General features: G+C 44.0%; 1 protein-coding gene across 1 annotated transcript in view; it reads left to right on the forward strand.

Moving 5' to 3' along the window:
- Window positions 1–2,799: 2,799 nt before the first annotated feature.
- Window positions 2,800–27,223, forward strand: part of LOC142563172 (venom metalloproteinase BumaMPs1-like) — a 62,386-nt gene continuing 37,962 nt past the window's right edge. Inside the window, exons 1-8 of the mRNA XM_075673723.1 lie at window positions 2,800–2,947; window positions 5,577–5,749; window positions 7,575–7,667; window positions 13,079–13,217; window positions 15,578–15,729; window positions 18,241–18,312; window positions 21,419–21,546; window positions 21,646–21,698. Coding sequence (XP_075529838.1) covers window positions 2,902–2,947; window positions 5,577–5,749; window positions 7,575–7,667; window positions 13,079–13,217; window positions 15,578–15,729; window positions 18,241–18,312; window positions 21,419–21,546; window positions 21,646–21,698 — 856 coding nt within the window. The 5' untranslated portion in view covers window positions 2,800–2,901. The remainder of the gene's footprint in view (window positions 2,948–5,576; window positions 5,750–7,574; window positions 7,668–13,078; window positions 13,218–15,577; window positions 15,730–18,240; window positions 18,313–21,418; window positions 21,547–21,645; window positions 21,699–27,223) is intronic.

A 27,223-nucleotide genomic window follows, 5' to 3' on the forward strand; every position in this document is an offset into this window, starting at 1 on the left:
ACACGTATTATTTTTGTTTATGTTGTGTAAATTAGTGAGCTAGCATAATTTTTCATTGTTACTTATACTGAGCCTTTTATATCATTTTTTTACTTCCTTTATGTAGCCTCTCCCCTCTATAATGTATACTTACTCTCAGGGTACTGTAACTAAATAGATAAAAAAAATATCCAGTTGCACATACTCGGTGCCACAGTTTTCTGCTCGGGCACCATATTAGCATTAGCTCTGCATACCTAAAACACTCACAGAGAGGAAAATTGGAGTGAGCTGGCCACTGCCTCGAGGAGGGGCGCTACGCCTACCAGAACTATCAGAGGAAAAAGGTGAGCCAAAAAAGAACAGCGGGTGAGGAACAGAAGAAAGCGAGTGGGAGGGGCATGGTGAGTGAGGAAGTGGCGAATACCCAGCGACCCAAATTAGGACAGAGAGAGGCCAAGTTGTCGGTTTGGGCAGATAGCCAGTGACCCACATTGTCTGCATATGTCCGGAAATGTATATGGCAAGAATGTATTTCTGGAGTGAGAATATACGTCGTATACCAGCGAAGAGACCGAGGAAGCTCCACTTTGAAGGAAGAGCCGAGGTGTAGACAAATGCAGATGTAAGATAAGAATAACCTTGGCTGTCATCGCATGTTATATACAGTGGCTTACGCAATATTCTAGAACCACTTTAATTAATGATTTGTGGAAAGCAAACAAGAGATCAGGCTGACGTCGCACATACGCACCATTTACATGTTCCAGCGGTCAACGTTAACGTCAGTTATAGAGCGCGACGGTGATCTTTCTTTGTTATTCACGACCATCATCGCGAACATGGTGCTGCGTGAAACGTAAAAAGTAGTTTCGATAGCCCAGCACGTTTAAAACTTGAAGTCCTAAAGGTCAAGTATTGTTCCGCTCCGCTGAAACCATGTTGACATTGTCATCGGAAAGGATCGGCGGATGTAGACGTGACGTAGGCGCAAAGCCAAGTTTCTCCTTGCTTTATTCCTTACGTTTATCGAAAGAGAGACGGCATCTCTCTGAACGCCGCCCGAGACAAAATCCAAAGAGGTGTATGAACAAGAGAAACAATTGAGGCGCGGAAGCGCATTTGTATGTTACAATGAGACGCTCGCAGATTGCGGAAACAAATACACGGGCATCCGTTTTCATTTTAGACGCCTGTAAAATAACACTTCGCACTTACAAACGCTTTGTCATCGCTCAAATTTCAAATGAAGATTGCACTTTTCGGTCGGCATCCTTCGACAACCCGCCGTGGTTGCTTAGTGGTTATGGTGTTGGGCTGCTGAGCACGAGGTCGCGGGATCGAATCACGGCCACGGCGGCCGCATTTCGATGGGGGCGAAATGAGAAAACACCCGGGTGCTTAGATTTAGGTGCACTTTTAAGAACCCCAGGTGGTCAAAATTTCCGGAGTCCTCCACTACGGCGTGCCTCATAATCAGAAAGTGGTCTTGGCACGTAAAACCCCAAATATTATTATTATCCTTCGACAAAAACGCTTGGTGTATTTTCGTGCCCTGCAAGGCAGGATAATATGGCAAGTGCTTGATGCTGGTCTTCGTTTTGACGACAGCGAGTGAAAGTGCGCCAGGTTAATTAACTTATTTATTTAGTAAGTGCTTAATTCAATAATGATGGCAAGGACTGCGTCAAGCGCGAGGTATTCTTTTAAAGTTATTAGAATGGGGAAACATGTAACCTTACAAGTATACGTAAAAAAGAACATTTACGCGTTTTGGTAAGTATACGCTTATACGCACATATGTTCCTCTCGCTAACGTTTACCCACTTCTCCGGCTCAAGAATTAGTGGAAAGACTTCATTTCTTGCAGTGAATACAAAACGAGATCACTTAAGAGGAAGCTTTAGCTCTGGTGCTCCTGTCTAAATAAATGTAAAAGGAGAATTCGTTTTTCTCTCCAACCATAGCACCAAATTTGATTCAGTTGGTTGCATTTAAAAGAAACGCTTAAAGTGTAGTGCACGGTTGTTTGTTTCGAATTTTTTATTTAGGTCGTCATTCTTTTATTAAACATAGGCCAACATCAGAAATTTTCAGGAAACGAAGCTATTAAGTTTGAAACTCTGTAACTCAGCAACGAAAAATGATATCAGAGTTTTGCGAATTGCATCTCATAGCACATCTAAAGCGGACAAAGCTTATATGTTACAGATGAATCCGAAAAAAAAATTTGCTAATATGGAAACACAGCTTTTGCAGAACGCTTGTGCACACGTAACAAATTTACATAAGATACAAATTGACATATAGAATTTGTTCGCTTTGAAAGATCTAATAGATACCGTTTACAGAACCACGATATCTGTTCTTGATGCAGAACTATTAGTTTTCTAAACTACGTGCTTCTCTTTCTTTCGTAATTTCAAATTTTAAAAATATCCTTTTAGCAATATTCAGGCGTTAAATCAATATTCCGCTTCGAACAGTCACTAATATTCAACTTTCTCTATCAAATGCAACAAACTTCAATACAATCAGTCCAGGGGTTAATTCAGAAAAGCGTTTATGCGTTTTACATATATTTGAATAGGCCGCGTCGGAATTGGGCCCGAGCTAAAGCTTTCTCTACACGATGTCTGGCGACTCATTTCCATGTAAACTACGCAAGTCGAAACCAGAGAGCACATAGTCATGAAAAAAAAATTATATATACATAAAAAAAAGAAAGAGGCAACACTCGTGAAAGCCTCATATGGATCCCGGCTGTACGTGTCGCATTTTCACAATTCTTTATGCAGGAAACACCTAAGAAAAAGTTCAGCGGGCGATCAAATGCCATTCACTTGTCACTCGAAATTTGTCTAATCTCTATATAAAACGGACCAGCCGCCTGTAAACGGCTCGGTCAAGCTCTTCGTCACAATGATTCGCTTCATCATAGTTTCAGTCCTCGTCAGTTCGTCGAAAGGTAAGAAGCGCTGCTTTACACCGTTAATACATTTTGCAACTGAAGCATTTCTTCTTGTGTGCGCATACATTATGGGGTTTTACGTGCCCAAACCACTTTTGATTATGAGGCACGCCGTAGTGGGGGGACTCCGGAAATTTCGACCACCCGGGGTTCTTTAACGTGCACCTAAATCTAAGTACACGGGTGCTTTCGCCCCATGAAAATGCGGCCGCCATGGCCGGGATTTGATCCTGCGACCTCGTGCTTAGCAACCCAACACCATAGCCACTAAGCAACCACGGCGGGTTATGTGCGTGCGTGCGTGCGTGCGTGTGTGTGTGTGTGTGTGTGTGTGTGTGTGTGTGTGTGCGTGCGTGCGTGCGTGCGTGCGTGCGTGCGTGTGTGTGTGTGTGTGTGTGTGTGTGTGTGTGTGTGTGTGTGTGTGTGTGTGTGTGTGTGTTTGTGTTTGTGTGTGTGTGTGTGTGTGTGTGTGTGTGTGTGTGTGTGTGTGTGTGTGTGTGTGTGTGTGTGTGTGTGTGTGTGTGTGTGTGTGTGTGTGTGTGTGTGTGTGTGTGTTCACTGAGCGAAACAGGCTTTTTCTTTCTTTATTTTTTTCCATTACGGCATCTGGGCTGTGCCGACGAGAGGCTACCCTGTTTCGTTGGCTATAGCTAAGCAGTAGCCTTTACGAAGCCTTGCGTGCTGGCATAAGGGGCTTGCATACTGCCGACAACCCCGTGATGCAGTCAGGCGACGCTGGTTTTTGGCCGCCATTGTGAGGGATCGACACGAGAGAGCTGGCCAGTAGGTGGTCACCTGCTCCGCCTCGTGCATACACGTTTTGAGCTGTTTCTCCGGCGTTCCTGCACTGAAATTCTACATGCCGACCTGCAGCTGCGTGCCGCAATGCAATGAAGTATGTCTACGTGCACCATTCAGGCCTTGTGGTGTATCTATACAGGGTGTTCCAGTCGGTTGATGTCAAACCTACGTAGACGCTGACGGCAGCATCGGTCGCTGCGGTGTACCGCAGCACTGTTCGAACAGCCCAATCAAACGCTCGCCTCATTTATAGGAGGTGGCTTTTGTCTGCTTTCAAAGAGAATATCATTGCCTTTCTTGAGGGGTTTATTTTTATGCAACGGGCACACGAAAGGCGAGGAGCGGGCACAGTGGAGAAGGTGTGACCGAACTAGCGAGGTGAAAGTGTAGATGACCGGGTTAACATTCTGATGGCGTCTCTCAGTGGTGTAATCTTCCTTTGTGTAATTGTCTGATACTTTGCTATCACTAATACTGCTTCGCCTTTCCGGCGAAACGTTTGTGTTTTTTTAAACTGTGAGACCGAGTATAAGCGCTGCTGCGCATGACTGCTATTGATTCTGATTTCGAGTGAATTCGGTTTGGCCTCATTTCAGTTACTGAGTGAATTATACCTATTTATGGCCTCTGCATGCAAGTGGCGCTGTTTTCATCCCTAATAAATGTTGTAAATTATTAGAAGAGTTTTCTTTTTATGAGCCGTTAGCACTGCCTAATGGAAAGAGAAGTAATACTGAGGAACATATAATTCACGTGCATTTCACACGCCATTGATGAATGACTCTGGTGAATTGGTCACTAAAGTCTGAAGGTTTCCTTTCTTGCAGGGTCAACAAAGCACGTAAATCAATTTGAAGCGAGGTGAACATACAGCAACATATCCACTCTCTAGGCATAGGCTATCCATAGCATTCGAAATAATTGTTAGTTAACAAGCTCCTTCTCTTAAAAAATAAAATACAATTTGTACTGCGTATATATTTACATATATTGTGCCTGTACATGATATTCACAGTTTAAATATAAAAAAGAATGTTTTGGTGAAAAAATATGGTTGAGGTGACTGCCATGGGTAGTACTTTAATGCACCTGTCCTCCTATCGTCAGGATCTGCAGAAATAAAGTGAAAACATGAATTAAAGGCCGTGGACGTCCGCGACAACAGTGATGCAGTAAGCTTTCAGCCACAATATAACTTTAAGAGAAAAGCTAGAGGCAATTCAAAAGAAACCTCAAGGGATGTGGGTAACAGAACTCTAGTAATGACACTTTTGGGGGGCAGGAGGGGTAGGCTTTGGCATCGCCGAGAGGAGCTCTGCACCTCGCCCCACCCCGCCCCACCTAAAATCTCTTGAGGGGGCTCGGGCCCCAGAGGCCTCAGCTCCTTCTAAGTCGGCGCCTAAGCTACATGCCTTGAGGCAGGCCAGGGTCCTGCTCAAGGTAATAATTGGATTATTATGCACCAATCATGGCAAAATTAAAAGAGAAAAATGGGACCTTAGCCCCCCCCCCCCCCCAAAAAAAAAATACTGGCTACAGGCCCGATGTAAGGTACCTCAACAACGTACATGTGCGTCCACGTTCTCAACGTTCTCATCGTGGCGTAAGGCTCTCTGTGTGCGCTCAGCGCGGGAGCTCGCACATTCATTGCGAGCCAAGACTGGCGCAAACGTTCCACTCGTACCGTGGGACCAACAGTTTACAAGAAGGGAGCCTTTCATCATACATTGTGGCATTTCACTCGCTGATATTGAGACCAAAATGATGTCAAATTTGCGACTGTGCAAAATCTCTCAACCTCGACTGTGCAACTCGCATTTGACAGGAATACAGCAACCTAGGCTGGTTTATCCGCGTCTGCTCGAGGAGCGATCAGCTGACGGACGAATGGTGCTGCACTTGCACGATCAACTGACGCTGAATCTTAGAAAGGCGTCGGTGGCAGCACGCAATTTCCGCGTCCTGGAACACGAAGATGGACGCGAAGTCACACATATTGTAAGTGCGTTCTCTATTATTTCATAAAGCGCGACTACTAAAGATAATGGCAAAACAGCGCCTCAATGCGTTCTTGTGATAGCATGCTAAGTCCATTGAAAAGAAAAAGCCGTATGCCCCTATGCATATGCTCTGTATGCAAACAACATATGATTATACGGGTTATTCTATAGAAAACCTGCATGTCCCCATGTAAGCCAATATATCTACATATGATTATCGTACAGGGTATTTTGTTGTAGGAAATGTAAGCAAATGAAGGACAGGTCGCACGGGCTTGAACCTATAGCACTAAAACAAACTGCATGCCAATAAAAGAAAATAATTCTTATAGCGCTCTTAATATTAGTAAAGCTAGACTCACTCTTCAATGAGGTTATGCACACTGATAGGAGCCGAGAAGAATACTCAAATGCCCTGACGTAGCATCACATCGACTTTGTCAACAGTGAGAGTGAGATCATATATCAATCTCAATGTACTCACAGTCACACTAAGGGTCTCTGTGACAGCAATACAACAACCAGCACCATTTGTCTAAACGAAATACTATTATCAGGTTTCAACCTCTCACTTCAACTAGGGCATGGTTTAGGTTGCCACGCTAATGCTTTTCAGTGTCTCACATTTTTGTCAATAAGTAATCTTACTTACGTCAGTGCTTAGAACTTCCCAAAGCATCTTTCTTTAGCGTTCTATCGGCACACTTTTCAAAGAAAAGTCATAATTTCTTCCATAAAAAATTATGCGATATTCTTGTAAGCGATAACTTTATAAGCGTCCCTCAGCATATCATGTCATATAGTAATGCACACATACACGCATATATACTATACGTGTTACGTATTTACATATGCACATGTTTATTGTATTTAGCAAAAGCTTTAATCAAATATCCTTGCCTTCTTGTCCTTTTCTTCTCTTCCATCTGTTTTATTTTTGATACCTCTTCAATCCGATCCTGTTAATAGTGCCGTTCTTGTGCACTTCATCGCAGATTTGCGAAGCTTATTTTGTTTATCAATGATGCCTATTTCATGCTGTCTATAAACTGGTCTTGTTTGGTTTGGCTGGATGAGTTTAATGAATGAATTGCAGTGGAACATGCCCTTTCTGCAGCCACATACTGAGTGGCTAAACAAAAGAAAATAAAGTAAATAAAAAATCCGTCCAATATAATTCACCATTACTTTATGTGCTTTATAGATGCCTGTGAGCAGATATCATATGTTGAGGTTTTATGCAAGAAGCTGTTTGTTTCCCAGAACAGACGTGGTCATACTTGGTCTGCCCCATGCAAGGGTTATAGTATAGGCCCGTTCACTGGTACTTTCCTTTGGGTCATAGCAGCGCCTGGTGACACCCAGTTTCCCAGACTGGCAATAAAAGGCCAGAAATTGACAAATTGCGAAGTGGAGAAAGTGCCAAATAAAGCTGTTGTTTCAAAATATTGTAGAGTGTTCTACCGAGAAATGGCACAACGAGCATTGCCATACGAAGTTTAGAATTGTTATGAACAATGCGTTGTAATTTTAATTTGACATAATATTGTGACAACCATCCCAGCAATTCATCGACTGAGCGTGGAAGAAATTTGTGTCACCGACACACTATAAGTCTGTCTCTTCTTTCTTTTCTCCTTTTAACAATACAGTTGGCATAGCAATATTTGTTCGGACGTGCATCGTGATCAGAATGTCCACAAAGCTCACAGAGCTTTTTTCGGTGTTATGTACTACATCTAGGCTGCTTAGTATTGCTCATATAAGTACGTTGAAATTCATAAAAAACAATGTTCAGTTATCGTCCATCACCATTTCCACAGTTCAACGGAAAAGACATCGAACAAAATCTCCACGAAGATGAAAAGCAGTTCGCCACAGTGCACGTCACAAGAAGAGACAGTGGTGTTGAAGTTGTGAGTTCTACTTTTCTTCTTCGAATACAAACATGCATGTGTCCTCTTTTGGTGTTCCTAGGGGTGGGCAGCGCAACCCGTACGAAAGACAAGGAAGTACACAATACAAGCGCAGACTAAGAACTGGTTTATTTTTTCAAACAAGTGACTAAAATATACAGAAAATGTAAACACGTGTAAAGTGACGCTTACGAGGGTGAAAGGGTGCTAGCCTATCTTGCCATTCAGAAACTCACTTTATTTATCTTGCAGAGCGATAGAAATCTGGCTGACCCTAAGAACATGTTCCATCGCCAACTCGCCTAGCTTGCCGTATTAATTCTTTTGGTGTTTACGTTTCACTTTCTCGCTTCTTCGACAGTAAATGATATCAACTAGCGAGCAACCATGAATCTTGACAGAACAGCGGCACAAAAATAAATCAGTTTAAGCTCACTATTGGGTAAAATTTTGAAACATGTTGCCAATGCAACTGGCATACCCCAACAAAGTTTCATTTCGGCTACATTGGTTGTATATTTATATACTTGGTTATAAATTGGTTACTAAGGTAATCTTGGTAAAACTGCAGGGCTGTTATATATTCTAATTGTGTTTTCAGAAGATTTAATATAGCACTTACCCAGACGTGTTCACCTGGTGTTTAGCGTATATGACATAAGCCTTATATCACGTCGCTAACGAGATTGGCCATGTTAAAAGAATGGGCAGGATACTACGTTCCGAGATATGGCGACAGGTCCGCCTGCTCTACGATTGGCTTCACCTGGTATGCTTTTCGCTGGACCCAGTGCATATTGCAAGTACTAAGCTGCAGTCCCTTCGAAAGCTTGCAGCTCAGAATACGCAATTTTTATGGCGTAAGACCTTACCTATTCTTTCTAAAGGAAGCGAAACCAAGGAAGCCAGCAGCACGGCGCTGCAAGTTCTCAGGGGAGCCTTCATCCCGGAAGACATCGTTGACGTCCTCAACAAAGGCCCCAAGTTCAGCTCCGAGCCTAGGATACCGGGACATGAGCTTCTTTCCTTGAATAGAAGGATTTCCAACAAAGCGGCACCAGAGCACAAGGAAAGGTGTCTGCTGGACGGAGTTGACAGCCTGACCAGAACGGTGTCTAAGAAAGGAACTCGTCCAAGAACCCCCACAAAACGTATCGTGAATTTTTTCAATGACAATGACCTTCGACTCCTGCAGGCCGACAAAGAAGGAGGGTTCGTGGCCATGCCGTCGGGCATGTTTAACGAAAAGGTTTTACAAGCGATCCAGAAGAATTTCAAGGTAACGAAACTCAAGCCAAGTAAGGAAAAGAGCCGTGCCATATCTTTGTGTGAAGACCTTGGACTACAGAAGCTAGCTAATAGCGTCCACACATGTAGGAAAAGCTGTTTAAATGTATTCTTTACTGCAAAAACGCACAAAGATAATATACCGTTCACATGTATTGTGAGTGAAAGAGCTTCCTGGCAAAACAACGTTAGCCGATTCCTTCTTAAGCAGCTTAACACGTTGGTTATAGATCACCCATTCATGGTAAAGAATAGTTTGAACGTCATAGCCTTTTTACGTGAGTCCAAATCGATAGGATGCTTGTTTTCAATAGATGCTGTTGACCTTTTTTATTCTATTCCGCAAAAAGAATTGTTAGCTGCCGTCCTGAGCTGCATTGAGATGAATGGGCAGGTATCCTTTCAGAATACCGCAGGAATTTCCGTGGATAACTTCATGGCACTCTTGGAGTTTTATTTGTGCTCAACAGCTGTGTGTTTTCAAGGCCACTTTTATGTGCAAAAGAAAGAAATTTGTATTGGCGCGTGCGTGGCTCCCGTACTTTGCAACGTTTTCCTTGCGGGCATCGACAGAGCGCTATCGAAGGTGTTTGACGGAGGCAAAGTGCTCAAGGTTTTTAGGTATGTTGACGATTTTTTAATTTTACTGACGGAACGATCTCTGACTTACTCGCATACTCTGCAGGGCATTTTAACTGATTTTAAACAGCAAGGAAAAGGCTTATATTTTACTTTTGAACTAGCCAAGGATAACAGCTTGCAGTCTTTAGATCTTGACATAACCCTTACTGACGAAGGCTCCTGCTGGATGTACCGACCCCGTGCCCACAAAGAACTGTTGCCGTATGAGTCTACACACTCCAAGACTGTTAAACGAGCAATTGCTACTATGTGCCTCGAATCCGCGCTGAAAAAATCGTGCTGTCATAAGGCACAAGCAAGCTTTGACTACCAGATTTTGAAGTTGTTGAAGGCTGGCTTTCCTTGCTTGGTTTTAAGCGCAGTTTCGGAGGCGTTATTAAAAAAACTGAAAAAAGAAAGAAAAAGAAGTGAAGAAGGTCAAACAGCCGAAAAGAAAGCTAGAGCGGTGGTCATACCATATTCTCATAAAGTGGCGCATAATCTGAAACACGTCACCGTGAAATACAAAATTCCTGTGGTTTTTCCACGCCGCGAAAACTTGCTACTTTGTGCCGCCTGATTGGTCCGGATGACTCTAAAAAAGTAGGGTGTTCTATTAATCATACGAACCCTTTTGTTAAGTGTGAAGAAGGGGTAGTATACCACATACCACTGAAGTGTGGAAAAGAGTATATCGGCCAAACTGGCCGATGTATTAATGAACGCCTGCGAGAGCATAAGCTATCATTGAAAAATGGATATGGTTCAAACTTGCCGCTTCATTGCAAGGCCTGCGGGAATGAGGATGAACAAGTATGTAAAGCAAGACTTCATGATACGACAATCATGCATAAAAGTAAAGATTCTGTTACGCGTGAATTGTTGGAGCCCAACAAGGTTAAGAAAAGAGAGGACAACTGTGTGAGTACCCCGTCTTTGAATATATACACGAATGAAAGCATGTTTTTAGATAAGTTTTAGATTTAGATTAAGCGTGATTCCCTTTATCTTCAGTGTTCTCGCACGTGCGCATTCACATATTCAGTGTCCCTCTTTTTTCGTTCCCTTCTCCTCATGGCTATATAATCAGCGACCTGTGATTTCAATTAACAGTTGCAAGTAGCGCCTTGTCCTGTCTGTATTTCTTCTTGTGTGCCGTCACTTCTGGCGCTTCATCTATTGAAAGCTATGCACCGACTAGCCCCACAACATGTTTTACTGCTGTTTACCGAGATTTTTCTGCGGGCCGATGGAGGTTCACAATCTCGGAGGCTATGCCGAGGAGTCATGCGTCACTTCCGGTGAGCAGTATGGCGACGTTCTATTTCTCAGTTTAGGTGCGGTCCGTTTAGGTATAAAAGACGTCAACTTTTGCCAGCATCTATCATATTTCAAATGTGAAATTTGGCACGAGGGCTGCGCTACACTTACATACATGAAACTAGGTTTTTCTTACGTGGCCAAAGATTTTGTTGCTCTTGAACTTTACGAGCAAGCTTTAGCTCGGGTGCTCCTATCTAAATACATGTAAAAGGAGAATGCGTTTTTCTCGGCAACCACTGCACCAAATTTGATGAGGTTTATTAGCATTTAAAAGAAAAATTTCAAATATAGTGACTGTTGGTTTTGAATTTTTGAGTTAGGCCGTAAATGTTTTATAAAAATTTGTCAAAATCTCACATTTTTGGAAAACGAAACTACCAAGTTGATAACTCTGTAACTAAACAACTAAAGATCATAATACAATTCTGTGAAATGCATATAACAGTGCGTCTAAAGCGGACAAAATTGGTATGTTACACATGAATATCAAAAAAAAATTGTGATATGGAAATACAGCTTTTGCAGAACCCTTGTAAACAACGTAACAAATTCACGTAATATGTAAAATAAGGTATTTAATTTGTCCGCTTTGAATGATCTAATGGATGAGATTTACAAAACCACGATATCTGTTCTTGATGCAAAGCTATAGATTTTTGAACTTCGTATTTCATTCTTTTTCTTTCTAACTTTCAAATGTTTGAAAATTCTTTAAACAAAATTCAGGCTCTAAATCAAAATTAAGTTTCCAACAGTCATTAGAATTTAAGTTTCTCTTTCAAATGGAACAAATTTCATTAAAATCGGTCCGGCGGTTATCTCAGAAAAACGTTTTTCAGTTTTACGTGTATTTGAATAGGCGGCATCGGAGTTGTGCCCGAGCTGAAGCTTCCTCTTAAATGGTACACAATGACTAGACAAGCACTCCATGGACATTCGCAACTCGGTCAAATACTGATGTGCCCGGTGTCAAACTAAAAGTTCAGCGCGACAAATGTCAGGAGCCAGTTGTCAAGAAAAGTTAGAACAAACATGAAAGCCTTCTTGAAACAAGTCAGGAAACTAAAGCTTTCTTTCTTTAGCCATACATGATGCGCGTGGCCGCTTTTGAGGAAAATAACTTAATTATATCGCTCAAGTAGAGGTAAAGCGCGCTGCGTCTCGGTACTTCTCGCTGTCGCAGCACGCTCGCTGCCTGCTGCTGGGTGACGTAACAGAACGTCACATTGAGGGGCGTGGCTTTGTGCTCGCTGCAGCCTCCCACTTTCGTGTTCGCGTGCTCAGATGGCCGAAATTTCTCGTGCCACATTTCCGCGGGTAATCACATTTTCCCAGATCCAAAAATTTATGACTTGTCCGGGGAGCCATCTCCTATTTTCCAATTACGACGAGCCCACTGAAACTAAAAGTTTACAAGTTAATAAATGATTATTTAATTAGCTATTTATTATCCCGTATCCCCCGTCACCCCATGGTCGCCACAAGTGACAGCACGCCTCCGAAAAACAACGGTCCTTTCTAATTCAAAAGGGCGCGGAAACGGGTGTTTCCTTGCCTTCCCTCTTTTAAGTCCGACTTACCGTCCTAACCCCGACCTACGACGAAAACGGCCGAAAGAGCCAAAGAAAGCTATTTGCTTTAAAACTGAATCTCAACGTGTAAGTATTAGCAAAAAAAAATGTATGCGGTTCACAGCATGGGAACTACGAGTACAATTTTTTTTAGCAAGTGTGACATGACTGCAGCCGCGAAAGCCAGACACGTGTGCCGTCTACGGCTTTACGTCCTACGAATATACTGGATTTCACCTCGTTCCCAAGTGAACGCTACTGTGTGTTCTAGCTCAAGTGAAATTGCTGAAAGATTTCATCCGTGAAGCAAGCATTTTCGCAAGGATATGGTTCTACCAGTTTTCCTTTAACCATTTCGCATAACACAGGCCTGCGTTCCACCAACTTTTATATAATAAACATTTTCCATTCCATTCCATTGCTATAATTATTAATGTCGCGCAACTGGAAAACCACACGTGAAGGCTTTGATAGCATATGCCTTTTACATGATATTTCGTAAGAGCCTAGATCAACATGTTGTCGAGAAATAAGGTAGCTAATTGAGACGGCGCAATTTCATTTCAATGACACGTAACCCAAGGCTAACTTACGTGTTGCACATTGCAGGAAGGTGTGGTCGGGCCGTACCATAGGATCGAGCCGATGCCCGAAATGGAGAGATCTGACCAAGGCCTCATTCCGCACATGATACATGAAATTGAGAAGAAGGAAATGCTCGACATTGAGCGGACACCGAGTGGGAAAGGTAGTTAAAAAATTGAAGTCCATCGTCAGCGTGTTTTATAAAAAAAACAGAATGACTGACAGCTGGGTTAGTCTGCCTATCATAGCAGGAAGCCTGTTCTGAAAGCTAGAAGAAAGAGCCAATTGTGCGCATTGGTTTGCCAATATCACTGTGTGAACGCGAGGCGCAGTTTCACGAGAGGTTTCAAGGCAGCTCTGCAAGTAATCCGGTTCGATTGGTTTTGGAAACTTTTTTTTTATAATTATGAACAAACATTCTATTATCTGTATAAACGAGGCGTCGACTGCGTTGCACAAGGCCGTGCTTGGGTTTCTGAGTGTTTGTGTCGGACACGTGCGGTAGGTCTTGATGATACGCCGTCGCCCTTCCATGTAACAACTGTTGGGACGCATTTGCTCGAACGAGCTTATAGATCGGCGGTGTGCTCATAGAAACAGTTGGTAATAGCGCTCTTCCTCCTCTGCTCTCTGTGTCTGTGTGCAAATGTTTTACGCTAAATTTTCCAGTTATATGTTATAAGCGAGATTCCCCTGCACTGTGCATGATAAAAAAGTCATGTTGCGAAGGCTTAGAGAGATGCATTGACAGGCTATTGGTGTGTTGTCACAAAAAACAGTTGAGATAAAATAGGACGACACAAGAGGGATACTGGACAAGGCGCTACTCTGAAGTGCCATCGTTACATCACTTCTCTACTTATAAGAAAGCAGACATAAGGAGCACTCCCAGAAAAGTCATCACGGCAGACAAATCGAGAGAGCAATGTCATACAAAAGATTCTGAAAAAACTAAGTTCAGTGTTGTACAAGCCAGTCTTGTAAATGGTCTTGTGAAAGCACTTCTGATAATTCTGGGGCAAAGGTATCACGGCTTCTTTTCGATATCACCGTGTCTGTGAAATAAAATTTATAGTGCACATATTCCGGTGTCATGCTAAATGCGAACCAGTCCCTGTCGGTAAAGACCGCTACGGAAGCTTGATAATAGCGGCTCAGTCGCTTTGACCGTATTCTCAGGAATAAGGACTGCGTCCGAGCTAAGGGTGTTACTAATTTAACTGTGTTCCTAGCTCCAAGCTTTAGCTGAACAAAAGAAAGTATAGAAATACGCGCGCAAGCACGGCTTACTGTATTTTTGAAAGTGAATCACAGGAGCACAAAAGCACAGGACACATCAAACCTCTAATGCCCGAACACAGTTGCACTTCAAGAAAAATTAGCGTAAATTTTTCGCCTTTGTTTCTGGCCTGCAGAGATCACATTGGCACAAAAAACAATTGAATGCGATTTGAGTTATACCTTAATTAAAACAATATTTCTTAATAATTAGTTTGTCAAGCAATTTACAATTGAAAACGCTCTCCAGTGCGTCAAAAATGTTTGTATAGGCTATGCGTTACCTTTCCCGTGCTTCAAATAGGAATAAAGAAGGTTGATTTTATACAATTTGCCACCAAACTAACCACATGCTCTCCGCTCAAAAAATGTGCGAATTTTCCTGTCGCACTGATATCTTTAAAAATTTATTTTTTCATCGAACGGTGCGAGAATGGAACATGCTTCCAGCCGACATTGTGGAACGTTCGTCTTCGGCTGCTTTCGTTTCGGTCCTGAAGGCTCACCTGTCGACAATTTAATAAGCAGAAGGCATTAGTTCTATATGTCTATATGCAAAAATGCCATATGAACGAGCCCAAGTCGCAGCTCTTCAGAAGACCAGCTGCTCCAACGAAAGTAACGAAAATTTTTTTTCTGTCTATCTCTTTTTCTCCGACGTTCCTTTGTCGCACTGACTTGAAAGGTAAAACAAGCTTTTAGCGACAGAGTTTCAGCGACTGACCATCTCAGTCCTCAGTAGTGCAGCTCGACTTTGAAACATTTTCAAGCCTAGTAGCCACTTGACGCCACACATACGCGACGCGAGAACAAGCGCGACGTTCAAATGCGCGAGAAGTTTGGGAACAAAGCAAATGAAGTAAATGTGCACGTAATACGCTGTGTCACGCATGTTTATTCATTACTATTTCGCACAGTTGAGCTCCAAGCATGCAAAAGTTGTGTGAGCTCTTCAGTGAAATGTGGACTGCCTTTGTGGCACATTACCAGTGTCTGTGCGAAATTGCTAGCAATACGCTCTCTCAGAAATGGGGGAGGGGGGAGCACACGCTAAAGCTTTTTCCCACCGGCGGGCGCTGCGCCGGCTAATCTAAACCTCCCGGCGAGTGCTGAGTTTAGGGTCTCACATTATTACTAAATTTGCCTGCCGCAAAACTGTCCATAGTATAACTGTGCTTACTATTTTTGTTGCAGTTTTTGTTAATGAAATTCTTACATAATTTCTTTTCTTTATTTTTATTACAGATGCTTGGATCGTCAACGAGAGGAGTTACGGCACTCAAAGTGTTCCCGCAGAAGTTATAATAGAAATTTTCATAGTTTCTGATAGCTTGCATCACAAACACTTCACCACTACGCTTAAGTTGATATATTACCTCTGCGTGACGATTAATTCTGTAAGTACTAGTCAGTCAACATTCACAACTTGCTTTATTACGCAGCAACTATCAGCAATTTTCCGCGCCACAATAAGTTTTGTAGCAAGCTGCCTTGTATGTTAAATTTCTGAATGTGACCACCTTAACTTGTCCTGTGAAAAAAGAAACCAGTGCATTACAATGTTCTATTCCTTTTCGTTCAGCTGCTACTTCAAACTTTGAAAGTCAACACGCAACCAAAGAACACTTGCTGCAAAGCTCAGCATCAGGAATAAGATGAAGTCTTGAGTGACATTGCCACGACAGTGAAGCGTAGGGATATAGCTTAGAGAATAAATATTCCAAGGACGAAGGTAACATCTAGAAGTGTCAAGGAAACGGGAGTGCGAATTTGAAAGTCAGCACTTCGAACCTTTGCAAGTGTGCGCTTATCTGCACAATGTACCACAGGGTTTCAGATCGCCGGAAGAAAATAACCAGAAGAATCAAATGGGTTGGAGCACAAACGGATAGGCGTTCTTAAGTCATTGACACCGACATATCGTTATCTTCTAAAAGAATCATCTACAATCAATGCTACCATTGCTAACTTATAGGAGCTGAACATTATTTTTAGCTACAATTCTGGGACAGCGGGCTTTTCATTAGCCACTCTTCCCATACTGTAGCAGTTAATAAACAACAACAAAGGAAAGAAATTAGAGAAGAAATTAACGACGGCGCGTTGAGTGATGGAGAAAATATACTACGTGCAACAAAGACATTTGGATAGAGCGGTGTTGATTAGAATACAGACGGATGTTGATGGTACCTTATTTGGGCCGGGTCTGTAATGCGTAGAGAAGATAAGCGGTGGTCGTTAAGATAAAGGAAGGGGCCAAAGGAAACGAAACGCAGCCGAGGACGGCAGGGATTCAGATCACCTGATGATATTAACAAATTTGCAGTAAAGTCCCAAAATTACAATAAAATCGAAAATAAATTATGCAACTGTGCCTCTCCACAATGACCACATATATCGTAACTGCAAAGAAAAGAGCTCGATAGCGTTATTAAAAGAAACATAACAGCCATGTTAATCGACAGTGCATATGCGCAGACCTCTTGGTTTCCGTGTGTACCGCGGTATGGTCCAACCGCCACATACATACATACATACATACATACATACATACATACATACATACATACATACATACATACATACATACATACATACATACATACATACATACTGTCACGTGGTCGTGACGTCAAAGAACACAGTAGCAATACTGTGAGAGGCAAAACTAGCTTTTATTGGTCGAACCTGTGCCCACAAAACAGGCTACACTTAAAGCACAACGAGAGCAGCGAACACAGTCGGTGATCGTCGAAAATCTGATCAGCAAGCGCGTCGGCTTTTATACAGCAGTCGTCGAATGTTCCAGACTAATCGTTCGGACCCACGTGCCTTCCACAAAGTTCTACACCATTCGCGTCACGCGATGAAATGAGATAACGCAAGGTTCGACGACAACAGACAGCCGGGTAGAAGCATCGATAACTTTCCAGAAACTTCGGATATATGCAGGCGCATCCCGCGCTGTGCGATTACATTTGTCGGGCGGCGAAACGTGGTCGCCCGATAAAGATAAGTACACGTATCAATACATACATACATACATACATACATACATACATACATACATACATACATACATACATACATACATACATACATACATACATACATACATACATACATACATACATACATACATACATACATACATACATACATTTGATAATGACGCTGTTTACGAAAACTATATATTTCTTCACTGATTTGTAAGGCCTCAAACTGCAAAATGTACAAAATGTACAGAAAAATATAATTAAACCAGTTCATGGTTGCCTAAATAAACCTATCTACATGTCACTTAATGTATATGGACAGAGTGTGTAGACGTGAAGCTCCCTCTTCAAAAGATGGCGCAGCAACTTTCAACCGAAGAAAAATACATGCATAAAATTTCGGCTTAGTAAGCTCAGTAATAGAAGTGTCACATGACATAAACTTAATAAAGTTGTTCCATCTTTTAAAGAGACAGAGCAAGCGAGCCAAGCGTAGCGCAATAGGTGAGCCCCCGTGCCTCAATGTTTTGCGCCACTTGGCAGGGTCTCATATCGCAGTTTCCTGTTTCTTTAGCGCGTGAGGCTTCTCATATCCGCTGTTAGAGGCAAACGTCTGCAAGTACAGATTAGGTCGAGATAACCCACCTAAGACTCCATAACGTGTCAATAGAACCATTTACTACGGAGCTCCACGTCTAAAAAGGAAAGCACGTTGCAAAGGCCGTGACTGAGCGGTGGTGTACGAAAAAGAACATTAGGTATACCTTAAATGTTTTAATTATTATGGTCTAGCCACAAGTGTCACTCAAGCGAATTAACAGAATCACTTGATTGTTGTATATATCGAGCGGTGTTTAGCAGTTTAACTCCCGAATGGACGTTTGCATTCAAACACGTCCCACCATTCTGCAGGTTAACATGAGGTATGCAGACACAAGCAATCCAAGGGTGAAGTTCCTCCTCGTCGGAGTCGAGAAAGACCGGGTAATTACACAATTCCTAGCACTTACGTGTTCGTAGTGTGCATATTCTTTAAAATAATTATCACGTTTCTATTTAGATATATGTAGTTATAAGTAAAGGCAAATGTGTTATACTTGATGTGTTTTGTATGTGTTATAAGGACAGTGTAAAGTGATAAATCTTAAAAGTTAGCTCTGTTATATTTTCTCCATTCTGTATAAGCGTGTATAGTTGTTACAAGATTTCTATATAACTGTTTCGTTTCGCCGACATCTGTAACGTACCAAGAAAGAGAAAGAGAGAAAGGCAAAGGAAAGACAAGGAGCTTAACCACAGGATATCTTCGGTTGGCTATCCTGTACCGGAGGAGGGGGAAAGGAGTGCGAAATATGAGAGAAAAAGATAAGAAGAGAGACCGAGAAAATGATAAATTAATGGTAGGGAGGTTAACTAGGACTGAGCCCGGTTGCCTACCCTGCACTGGGGGTAGGGAAACGAGAAAGGAAGGATTAAGAAAAGAGAAAGTCCACTGTGGATATCACCCACGAGGTAACGTTTTTCTGCTCTGTATCACTGACGGTCATTCAGTCCGGATCGCAGACGGTCACTCAGTCCGGTAGCTTTCAAAAACGCAGCAGTGCTTTTGTGGGTTTTCGTGGCTGCGATATGCGATGCCATGGTCCCAAGATCTTGTTTAAAGTGAACGGTTTTCTAACTTATTTAGAGCTGTGCAGAGGTCATGTCTTTCATTTTCAAAAGATGGGCAGTAGTACAGTAGGTGTTCCACAGTCTCCTCGACACCGAAGAAGAAACAACACACATACAATACAGAACTGTTTCTGTGGGCGTTGCCACACAGTCTGCGAAGGCGTTACATAGCCATACACAGTGTCAACGTCCCATGAATAGATTCTACGTCACACAGAGCATAATCACAACTTAGTAAGTTTCCATTACGTATAGAGGGTGGTTGTGAGAGCTCATAAAGTCGCCCGTATGACAACTTTTTCTCTCACACCCTCTCTTTGATGAAACATAAGATAATGTAAAACTGAACTGAATTAATGTTCTTGTGCGGATTAGTGAATGAAGCGGATGAAGCTGCCCAGAATGGACATCGATATAGAAATTTTTTAAAATACCTATTTTTTCATTTTTTGTTTTTAGAGCGCAGCTCTTTGGCGTCCGTTCCTGGGTTTCGCGTCGTCGTCGGCGTTGTCGTCGGCCTCGTAACCAGCTCCGCCCCCCTTTCATCCCCCCAGCGCTAGCAGCGACCGACTGATACCGCTGGATGCCGCTGACGCCGCTAGAGAGTCAAGATAACGTGACTGCATAGAACACCGTCGCCGCCATGCAGAAAGAGGAGGATAGGGTCCCCCCCCTGTTCTTGTGTGGCGGATAGGGTGCTCTTCAGTTGCCGACGCGCCGGTTATTTCACGTAGGCCCCGGCACGTCGACGAATACGTGACCACCTAACCACGGCTAGACCTGGTTCTTAGCGCTGCGGAAGCGAGGGTATCATATTGTTTGTGTCGGCATCGGCGGCGTTGTCCCTGAAACCAACTCCGCAGCTGGGGTTGACTCACTATCGGCGTCAGCGGCATCAGTCAGTCGCTGCTATCTCTTCCCTCCTCCCTTTATCGTGTTGTCCGCTTGCTGCGCGCGCTTCTGCCCCCATCGTTTGCCGCTGGGTGTACACGCCGCCCCCCTCCCCCTCTTCCTGCGAGTCTCCGGTTGTCAAAGCGCCGGCTCGAACTTAATTCCTTTCTTCGCTCCTCCTCCAATGCAACCCCTGTGCGGTGGCAATCAGAGAGCCAGATCGGTGGCGGCGGATCTGTATATGTGCACCGCCCGAGCCGAAATTGCCGCTGCCGTTCGCCCTGTGCGGTGGCAATCAGAGAGCCAGATCGGTGGCGGCGGATCTGTATATGTGCACCGCCCGAGCCGAAATTGCCGCTGCCGTTCGCCCTGTGCGGTGGCAATCAGAGAGCCAGATCGGTGGCGGCGGATCTGTATATGTGCACCGCCCGAGCCGAAATTGCCGCTGCCGTTCGCCACTGCGAAATTATCTGCCAGTTCTTTCTGAGCCATGAGCGAGACGACCGATGGAAGTCCTCCGTCTGCTGCTGCTGCTGCTGCTGCTGCTAAACGAGCTGCCAGAGCAGAGGCCCAGCGCCGTCGCCGTCAGAATCCAGAGGTGCGTGCCGCCGAAGCAGAAGCTTACCTAGTGGAGTCTTTGTTAAAGGAATACGTGTGAAAAATAAAAAAAAATTCTGTGATAGCGCATACATGTGTTGCTCGATTTCTTTGCCTCAATCTATCGAAAAGGTGAAACAGCTTATTTGCTGCGCTCAAATTTCGCATTAGGAAGTAACGTAATCGTCGGTAATTTTTACAAGAGGAATGCTTCAGAATGTGAAAAAAAATAGCTCCTCTACGGAGTCGTTTGCGTTGCGATGGTAACTTTCTGCGATCGGTTGACACGGGAGCACGGTGCACGGGAGTCAGATCGAGAATTTCGCTACTACTTCCTAAACAATCAGAGACATTGTACCATCACCTTCTTTTGCTCGTAGCATACACAAATAGTTATTTACATCACATAGGACGTACCACTGATCTCTACTGTCATAACTGTGTCAGTGTAAAGAGAATGGAGCGCATATTACGCCCCGCGAACCGCGATGACAGATTTTTTTTTGAGCTCCAAATGGACACGATAGGTCACGCTCCACTAACGTTACGTGGCTTCCTAGGTCCAATATTGCGCCCTTAAATACAGCATCGGGCACGGGACTTATTGCTCCGTTAACTGTCAAGAAATTAGTCTTTTCGGAGAGCTTTAAAGAACATTCACTTCATGCTATAGAAGAGCTTGAAATTTTTCATCATATCCACCCGGAAATATAATTTTCAGGTTCATTCGCTCATCTTATTTTTATTTTCCTTCTTCCTGCACTTCTGTGCAATTCTTTATTTCCCTCCTATACAGAGTAGCATGCAGCGGTGGTACACATGCCGGCAAAACTTTTTTATTCAAAAAAGACCCCCTCTCCCTCTTTCACGGATAACTTCTAACGTGTTCTGTCAACTCGGTTCCAACCTCTATCTTACATTTTCCTTTCAGTTCAGCACTTATAAGAACGGTACCGGCAATTTGATGGAAAGCTCATCGTCTCTTGACGGATTTCGGGAGTACGCAAATGGCAAGAAAAGCGAGTACGGTGATCCGGATGCGGTGTACCTGATGACTGGGTACGTTGGCTACTTATTTTTCTCTTTTTTCTAAAGATTTTCTCAAATGAAGCTTTGTTGTTAATCGATGCCTAATTTTGGTGTGGCGTCGTTTCGCAGCCATGACGTGTACTCCGAAGAGAACGACGGCAAGAAGAGCATGAGCGTCTTAGGTAAGTGTATTCATCTGTGATTTAAAAGTAGGGACAGTTCTTTAAGCGTAAATCATCATCATCATCAGCCTAGTTACGCCCACTGCAGGGCAAAGGCCTCTCCCATACTTCTCCAACTACCCCGGTCATGTACTAATTGTGCCCATGTTGTCCCTGCAAACGTCTTAATGTCATCCGCCCACCTAACTTTCTGCCGCCCCCTGCTACGCTTCCCTTCCCTTGGAATCCAGTCCGTAACCCTTAATGACCATCGGTTATCTTCCCTCCTCATTACATGTCCGGCCCATGCCCATTTCTTTTTCTTGATTTCAACTAAGATGTCATTTACCCGCGTTTGTTCCCTCACCCAATCTGCTCTTTTCTTATTCCTTAACGTTACACCCATCATTCTTCTTTCCATAGCTCGTTGCGTCGTCCTCAATTTCAGCAGAACCCTTTTCGTAAGCCTCCAGGTTTCTGTCCCATATGTGAATACTGGTAACACACAGCTGTTATACACTTTCCTTTTGAGGGATAGTGGCAACCTGCTGTTCATGATTTGAGAATGCCTGCCAAACTACCCCAGCCCATTCTTATTCTTCTGGTTATTTCAGTCTCATGATCCGGATCTGTGGCCACTACCTGCCCTAAGTAGATGTATTCCCTTATTACTTCCAGTGCCTCGCTACCTATCGTAAACTGCTGTTCTCTTCCGAGACTGTTAAACATTACTTTAGTTTTCTGCAGATTAATTTTCAGACCCACCCTTCTGCTTTGCCTCTCCAGGTCAGTGAGCATGCATTGCAATTGGTCTCCTGAGTTACTAAGCAAGGCAATATCATCAGCGAATCGCAAGTTGCTAAGGTATTCTCCATCAACTTTTATCCCCAATTCTTCCCACTCCAGGTCTCTGAATACCTCCTGTAAACATGCTGTGAATAGCATTGGAGAGATCGTATCTCCCTGTCTGACGCCTTTCTTTATTGGGATTTTGTTGCTTTCTTTGTGGAGGACTACGGTGGCTGTGGAGCCGCTATAGTTATCTTCCAGTATTTTTACATATGGCTCATCTACAACCTGATTCCGTAATGCCTCCATGACTGCTGAGGTTTCGACTGAATCAAAGGCTTTCTCGTAATCAATGAAAGCTATATATAAGGGTTGGTTATATTCTACACATTTCTCTATCACTTGATTGATAGTGTGAATATGGTCTATTGTTGAGTAGCCTTTACGGAATCCTGCCTGGTCCTTTGGTTGACAGAAGTCTAAGGTGTTCCTGATTCTATTTGCGATTACCTTAGTAAATACTTTGTAGGCAATGGACAGTAAGCTGATCGGTCTATAAATTTTCAAGTCTTTGGCGTCCCCTTTCTTATGGATTAGGATTATGTTAGCGTTCTTCCAAGATTCCGGTACGTTCGAGGTCATGAGGCATTGTGTATATAGGGCGGCCAATCTTTCTAGGACAGTGTTCCCACCATCCTTCAACAAATCTGCTGTTACCTGGTCCTCCCCAGCTGCCTTCCCCCTTTGCATAGCTCCTAAGGCTTTCTTTACTTCTTCTGGCTTTACCTGTGGGATTTCGAATTCCTCTAGGCTATTCTCTCTTCCACTATCGTCGTGGGTGCCACTGGTACTGTATAAATCTCTATGGAACTCTTCAGCCACTTGAACTATCTCATCCATATTAGTAACGATATTGCCGGCTTTGTCTCTTAACGCACACATCTGATTCTTGTATATTGCTAGTTTCTTCTTCACTGCTTTTAGGCTTCCTCCGTTCCTGAGAGCCTGTTCAATACTATCCATATTATAGTTCCTTATGTCCGCTATCTTACGCTTGTTGATTAACTTAGAAAGTTCTGCCAGTTCTATTCTAGCTGTAGGGTTAGAGGCTTTCATACATTGGCGTTTCTTGATCAGATCTTTCGTCTCCTGCGATAGCTTACTGGTTTACTGTCTAACGGCGTTACCACCGACTTCCATTGCACACTCCTTAATGATGTCCACAAGATTGTCGTTCATTGCTTCAACACTAAGGTCATCTTCCTGAGTTAAAGCCGAATACCTGTTCTGTAGCTTGATCTGGAATTCCTCTATTTTCCCTCTTACCGCTAACTCATTAATCGGCTTCTTATGTACCAGTTTCTTCCGTTCCCTCCTCAGGTCTAGGCTAATTCGAGTTCTTACCATCCTGTGGTCACTGCAGTGCACCTTGCCGAGCACGTCCACATCTTGTATGATGCCAGGGTTAGCGCAGATTATGAAGTCTATTTCATTTCTAGTCTCACTGTTCGGGCTCCTCCACGTCCACTTCCGGCTATCCCGCTTGCGGAAGAAGGTATTCATTATCCTCAAATTATTCTGTTCCGCAAACTCTACTAATAACTCTCCCCTGCTATTCCTAGTGCCTATGCCATATTCCCCCCCTGCCTTGTCTCCAGCCTGCTTCTTGCCTACCTTGGCATTAAAGTCGCCCATTAGTATAGTGTATTTTGTTTTGACTTTACCCATCGCCGATTCTACGCCTTCATAAAAGCTTTCGACTTCCTGGTCATCATGACTGCATGTAGGGGCATAGACTTGTACTACCTTCAATTTGTACCTCTTATTAGGTTTCACAACACGACCTGCCACCCTCTCGTTAATGCTATAGAATTCCTGTATGTTACCAGCTATTTCCTTATTAATCAGGAATCCGACTCCTAGTTCTCGTCTCTCCGCTAAGCCCCGGTAGCACAGTACGTGCCCGCTTTTTAGCAGTGTATATGCTTCTTTTGTCCTCCTAACCTCACTGAGCCCTATTATATCCCATTTACTACCCTCTAATTCCTCCAATAACACTGCTAGACTCGCCTCACTAGATAACGTTCTAACATTAAACGTTGCCAGGTTCAGATTCTAATGGCGGCCTGTCCGGAGCCAGGTATTCTTAGCACCCTCTGCAGCGTCGCAGATCTGACCGCCGCCGTGGTCAGTTGCTTTGCGACTGCTGAGAACTGAGGGCCGGGGTTTGATTGTTGTGTTCATATAGGAGGTTGTGGCCAAGTACTGCACCAGGGTGGCCAATCCTGCTCTGGTGAGAGAGTGCGTTACCGGTTCTCGTCACCGGGATCAGGCCGCACTCCAGGCCTGTTTGTGCAATTTTCTCAACACACGGTTCTTTTTTTTGGTATTTTCCGGTGGAGAATTGCGCGGCACCGGGATTTGAACCACGGTCCTCTTGCACGGGAGGCGGATACTGTACCGTCCCCGCAGGAGTTAAATTAAAAATTAAATTATGGGGTTTTACATGATAAAACCACTTTCTGATTATGAGGCACGCCGCAGTGGAGGACTCCGGAAATTTCGACCACCTGGGGTTCTTTAACGTGCACCTAAATCTAAGTACACGGGTGTTTTCGCATTTTGCCCCCATCGAAATGCGGCCGCCGTGGCCGGGATCCGATACCGCGACCTCGTGCTCAGCAGTCTTACACCATAGCCACTGAGCAACCACGGAGGGTCCCGCAGGAGTTGTACGCCTCATTTTGATCACGCCTTATTTGATCAGTCAAGGTGGACCAATCTGAGCTCGGTTATACCGGACGGATGGCACGCGGCTAGAGAACCTGGTAATTTTGACCTGCACATGTGTGGCCATACATAATTGAGGATATATATATATATATAGATATTTTAGGAGGGTTCACGTACAGTGATAAAATTTTAAAAAAGGAAGAGAACAGGTGATTTGAACCCGTGACCCTTGGATGTTGCCCGGAAAGATAGCTCAGTCAGTTGGTTCGTCAGGCGCCAGGTTACTTTGAAGCGCCATACCTCCTGCTCCGAGCCTCATACTTACGTGGAAAGGGACTGATATTGTCCGCGATTCCAAGTGGTTGGAAGGCATACTTTCTTGAAAAAATAGCCACCCGTGGAGAAGAGCGAACTCGAGCGGCTTTAGAGACTACGAAAAGCTTGATCACGTGCTCGGCGAGCGCGTGATCGAATGCGCGCGCTGTTGCTTTGTCTCTGCGTGTAGTAGTTAAGAGAGCTAGTTTAAGGGAGGAGAAAAAGGAAGGAAATGAAAGTCTCTGAAGCAAAATTGCAGCGCCGTGGTTTTAAAGCGCACCCGTGTTAGAGAAACAGATGGCGATATAAGCGTACGTGGCCATGATACGCACACGACAAACTGCCTTAAAATATTGACTTGAGGGAAAGCTTCGTTAACAAACGATAACACGGCAATCAGCACTCGTATACGACGAGAGACATTATTGAGACGTGGAAAATTCCCTTGAAGTAAGTGTGGTTTGCGAGACAAATGCTTGTATGGTATGGTATGGTATGAAGAACTTTATTTAGGTCCGGAGGGATCAGTCTGGGACTGATGCGGGCCGCTCCCACGTCGGTACAGAGAGGCCGAGCCCCTCTGCTATCACACGGGCCCTCTGGACAGCCCTGAGTTGGTCCGCCAGCACTTCACTGTGCAGCATTCGCTGCCACCACTGTTCACCTCGAGAACCATCACCGGCCAACGCCAAGCAGCGCCACAGCATGTGTTGTAAATCGAGCAAACCCCCACACTTACTACAATAGACTGAAACCCCGCAGTCCTGATTAATTTTATTCATGATGACCGGGTTAGGGTACGTCCGTGTCTGCAGAAGCCTTAATGTAACCGCCTGCGGCCTACTTAATTTAGGATGTGGCAACGGGAATGCCCTGCGCCCTAAGTAATAGTGCTTGGTGATTTCGTTGTAGGTTAACAGTTGGTCCCTGTACTCAGGAGCGGGAGATCCAGCCCCTTCAGGGAGTACACGGCACACTAATCCTCGTGCCTCCCTGTGCGCCACCTCGTTGAGGTTACGCGGGGCTCCCTCCACTGTCCCCATGTGCGCCGGGAACCAAGTATTGAACCTTTTAAAAGGTGAGGGGAAATATGCGCTCAGCGAGAGGGCAGCGTCCGCACGAGACCACCTCCAGGCACCTTACTGAGACGTGGAGGGCTTTGCGGCCGGAAACAAAGCCTCCCTTCTCCGTCGGCCAAGAGTAGAAAACGTGTTTTCCGATCGCTCAAGGTTGCGCGTACATAGTATAACTCTAGCGTCTAGGAAAAGCTTAAACAGGGGCGAGAGCGGCACGCATAGCGTGGGAAGCTAGTCGTCAGAGTAACCATCTCAAGGACTGCTGCTGACGAGGGTGAAATACCTTCGTGTAATTATAATAACCCTAATAGAACTACTTTCGGAAAAAAAAACAGAAACGGCCCAGAGGGCCATACTACGAGAGCTATGACTGATAATTTTATATACGCGTAAATACGCGTATATAAATAAACGCCACCTTATTGGCCGGAACGCCCAAATGTTACGGTGCAGCGTTGTATTCTGTCTTGTGTACAAATAACAATATTCTGTTGTATATGAAATATTGTAATATATCTATAGTGTAATATTTCTTTGGCCCAATGAGCTAAATACCTCGAAAAACACAACTGCAGAAAGAAGGGCGTTTCTCCAGGATGTTAAGATGTCACATGAAAACATGCATGCATATCC

This window comes from Dermacentor variabilis, chromosome 11, assembly GCF_050947875.1.
Source record: "Dermacentor variabilis isolate Ectoservices chromosome 11, ASM5094787v1, whole genome shotgun sequence".
Taxonomy (NCBI): domain Eukaryota; kingdom Metazoa; phylum Arthropoda; class Arachnida; order Ixodida; family Ixodidae; genus Dermacentor; species Dermacentor variabilis.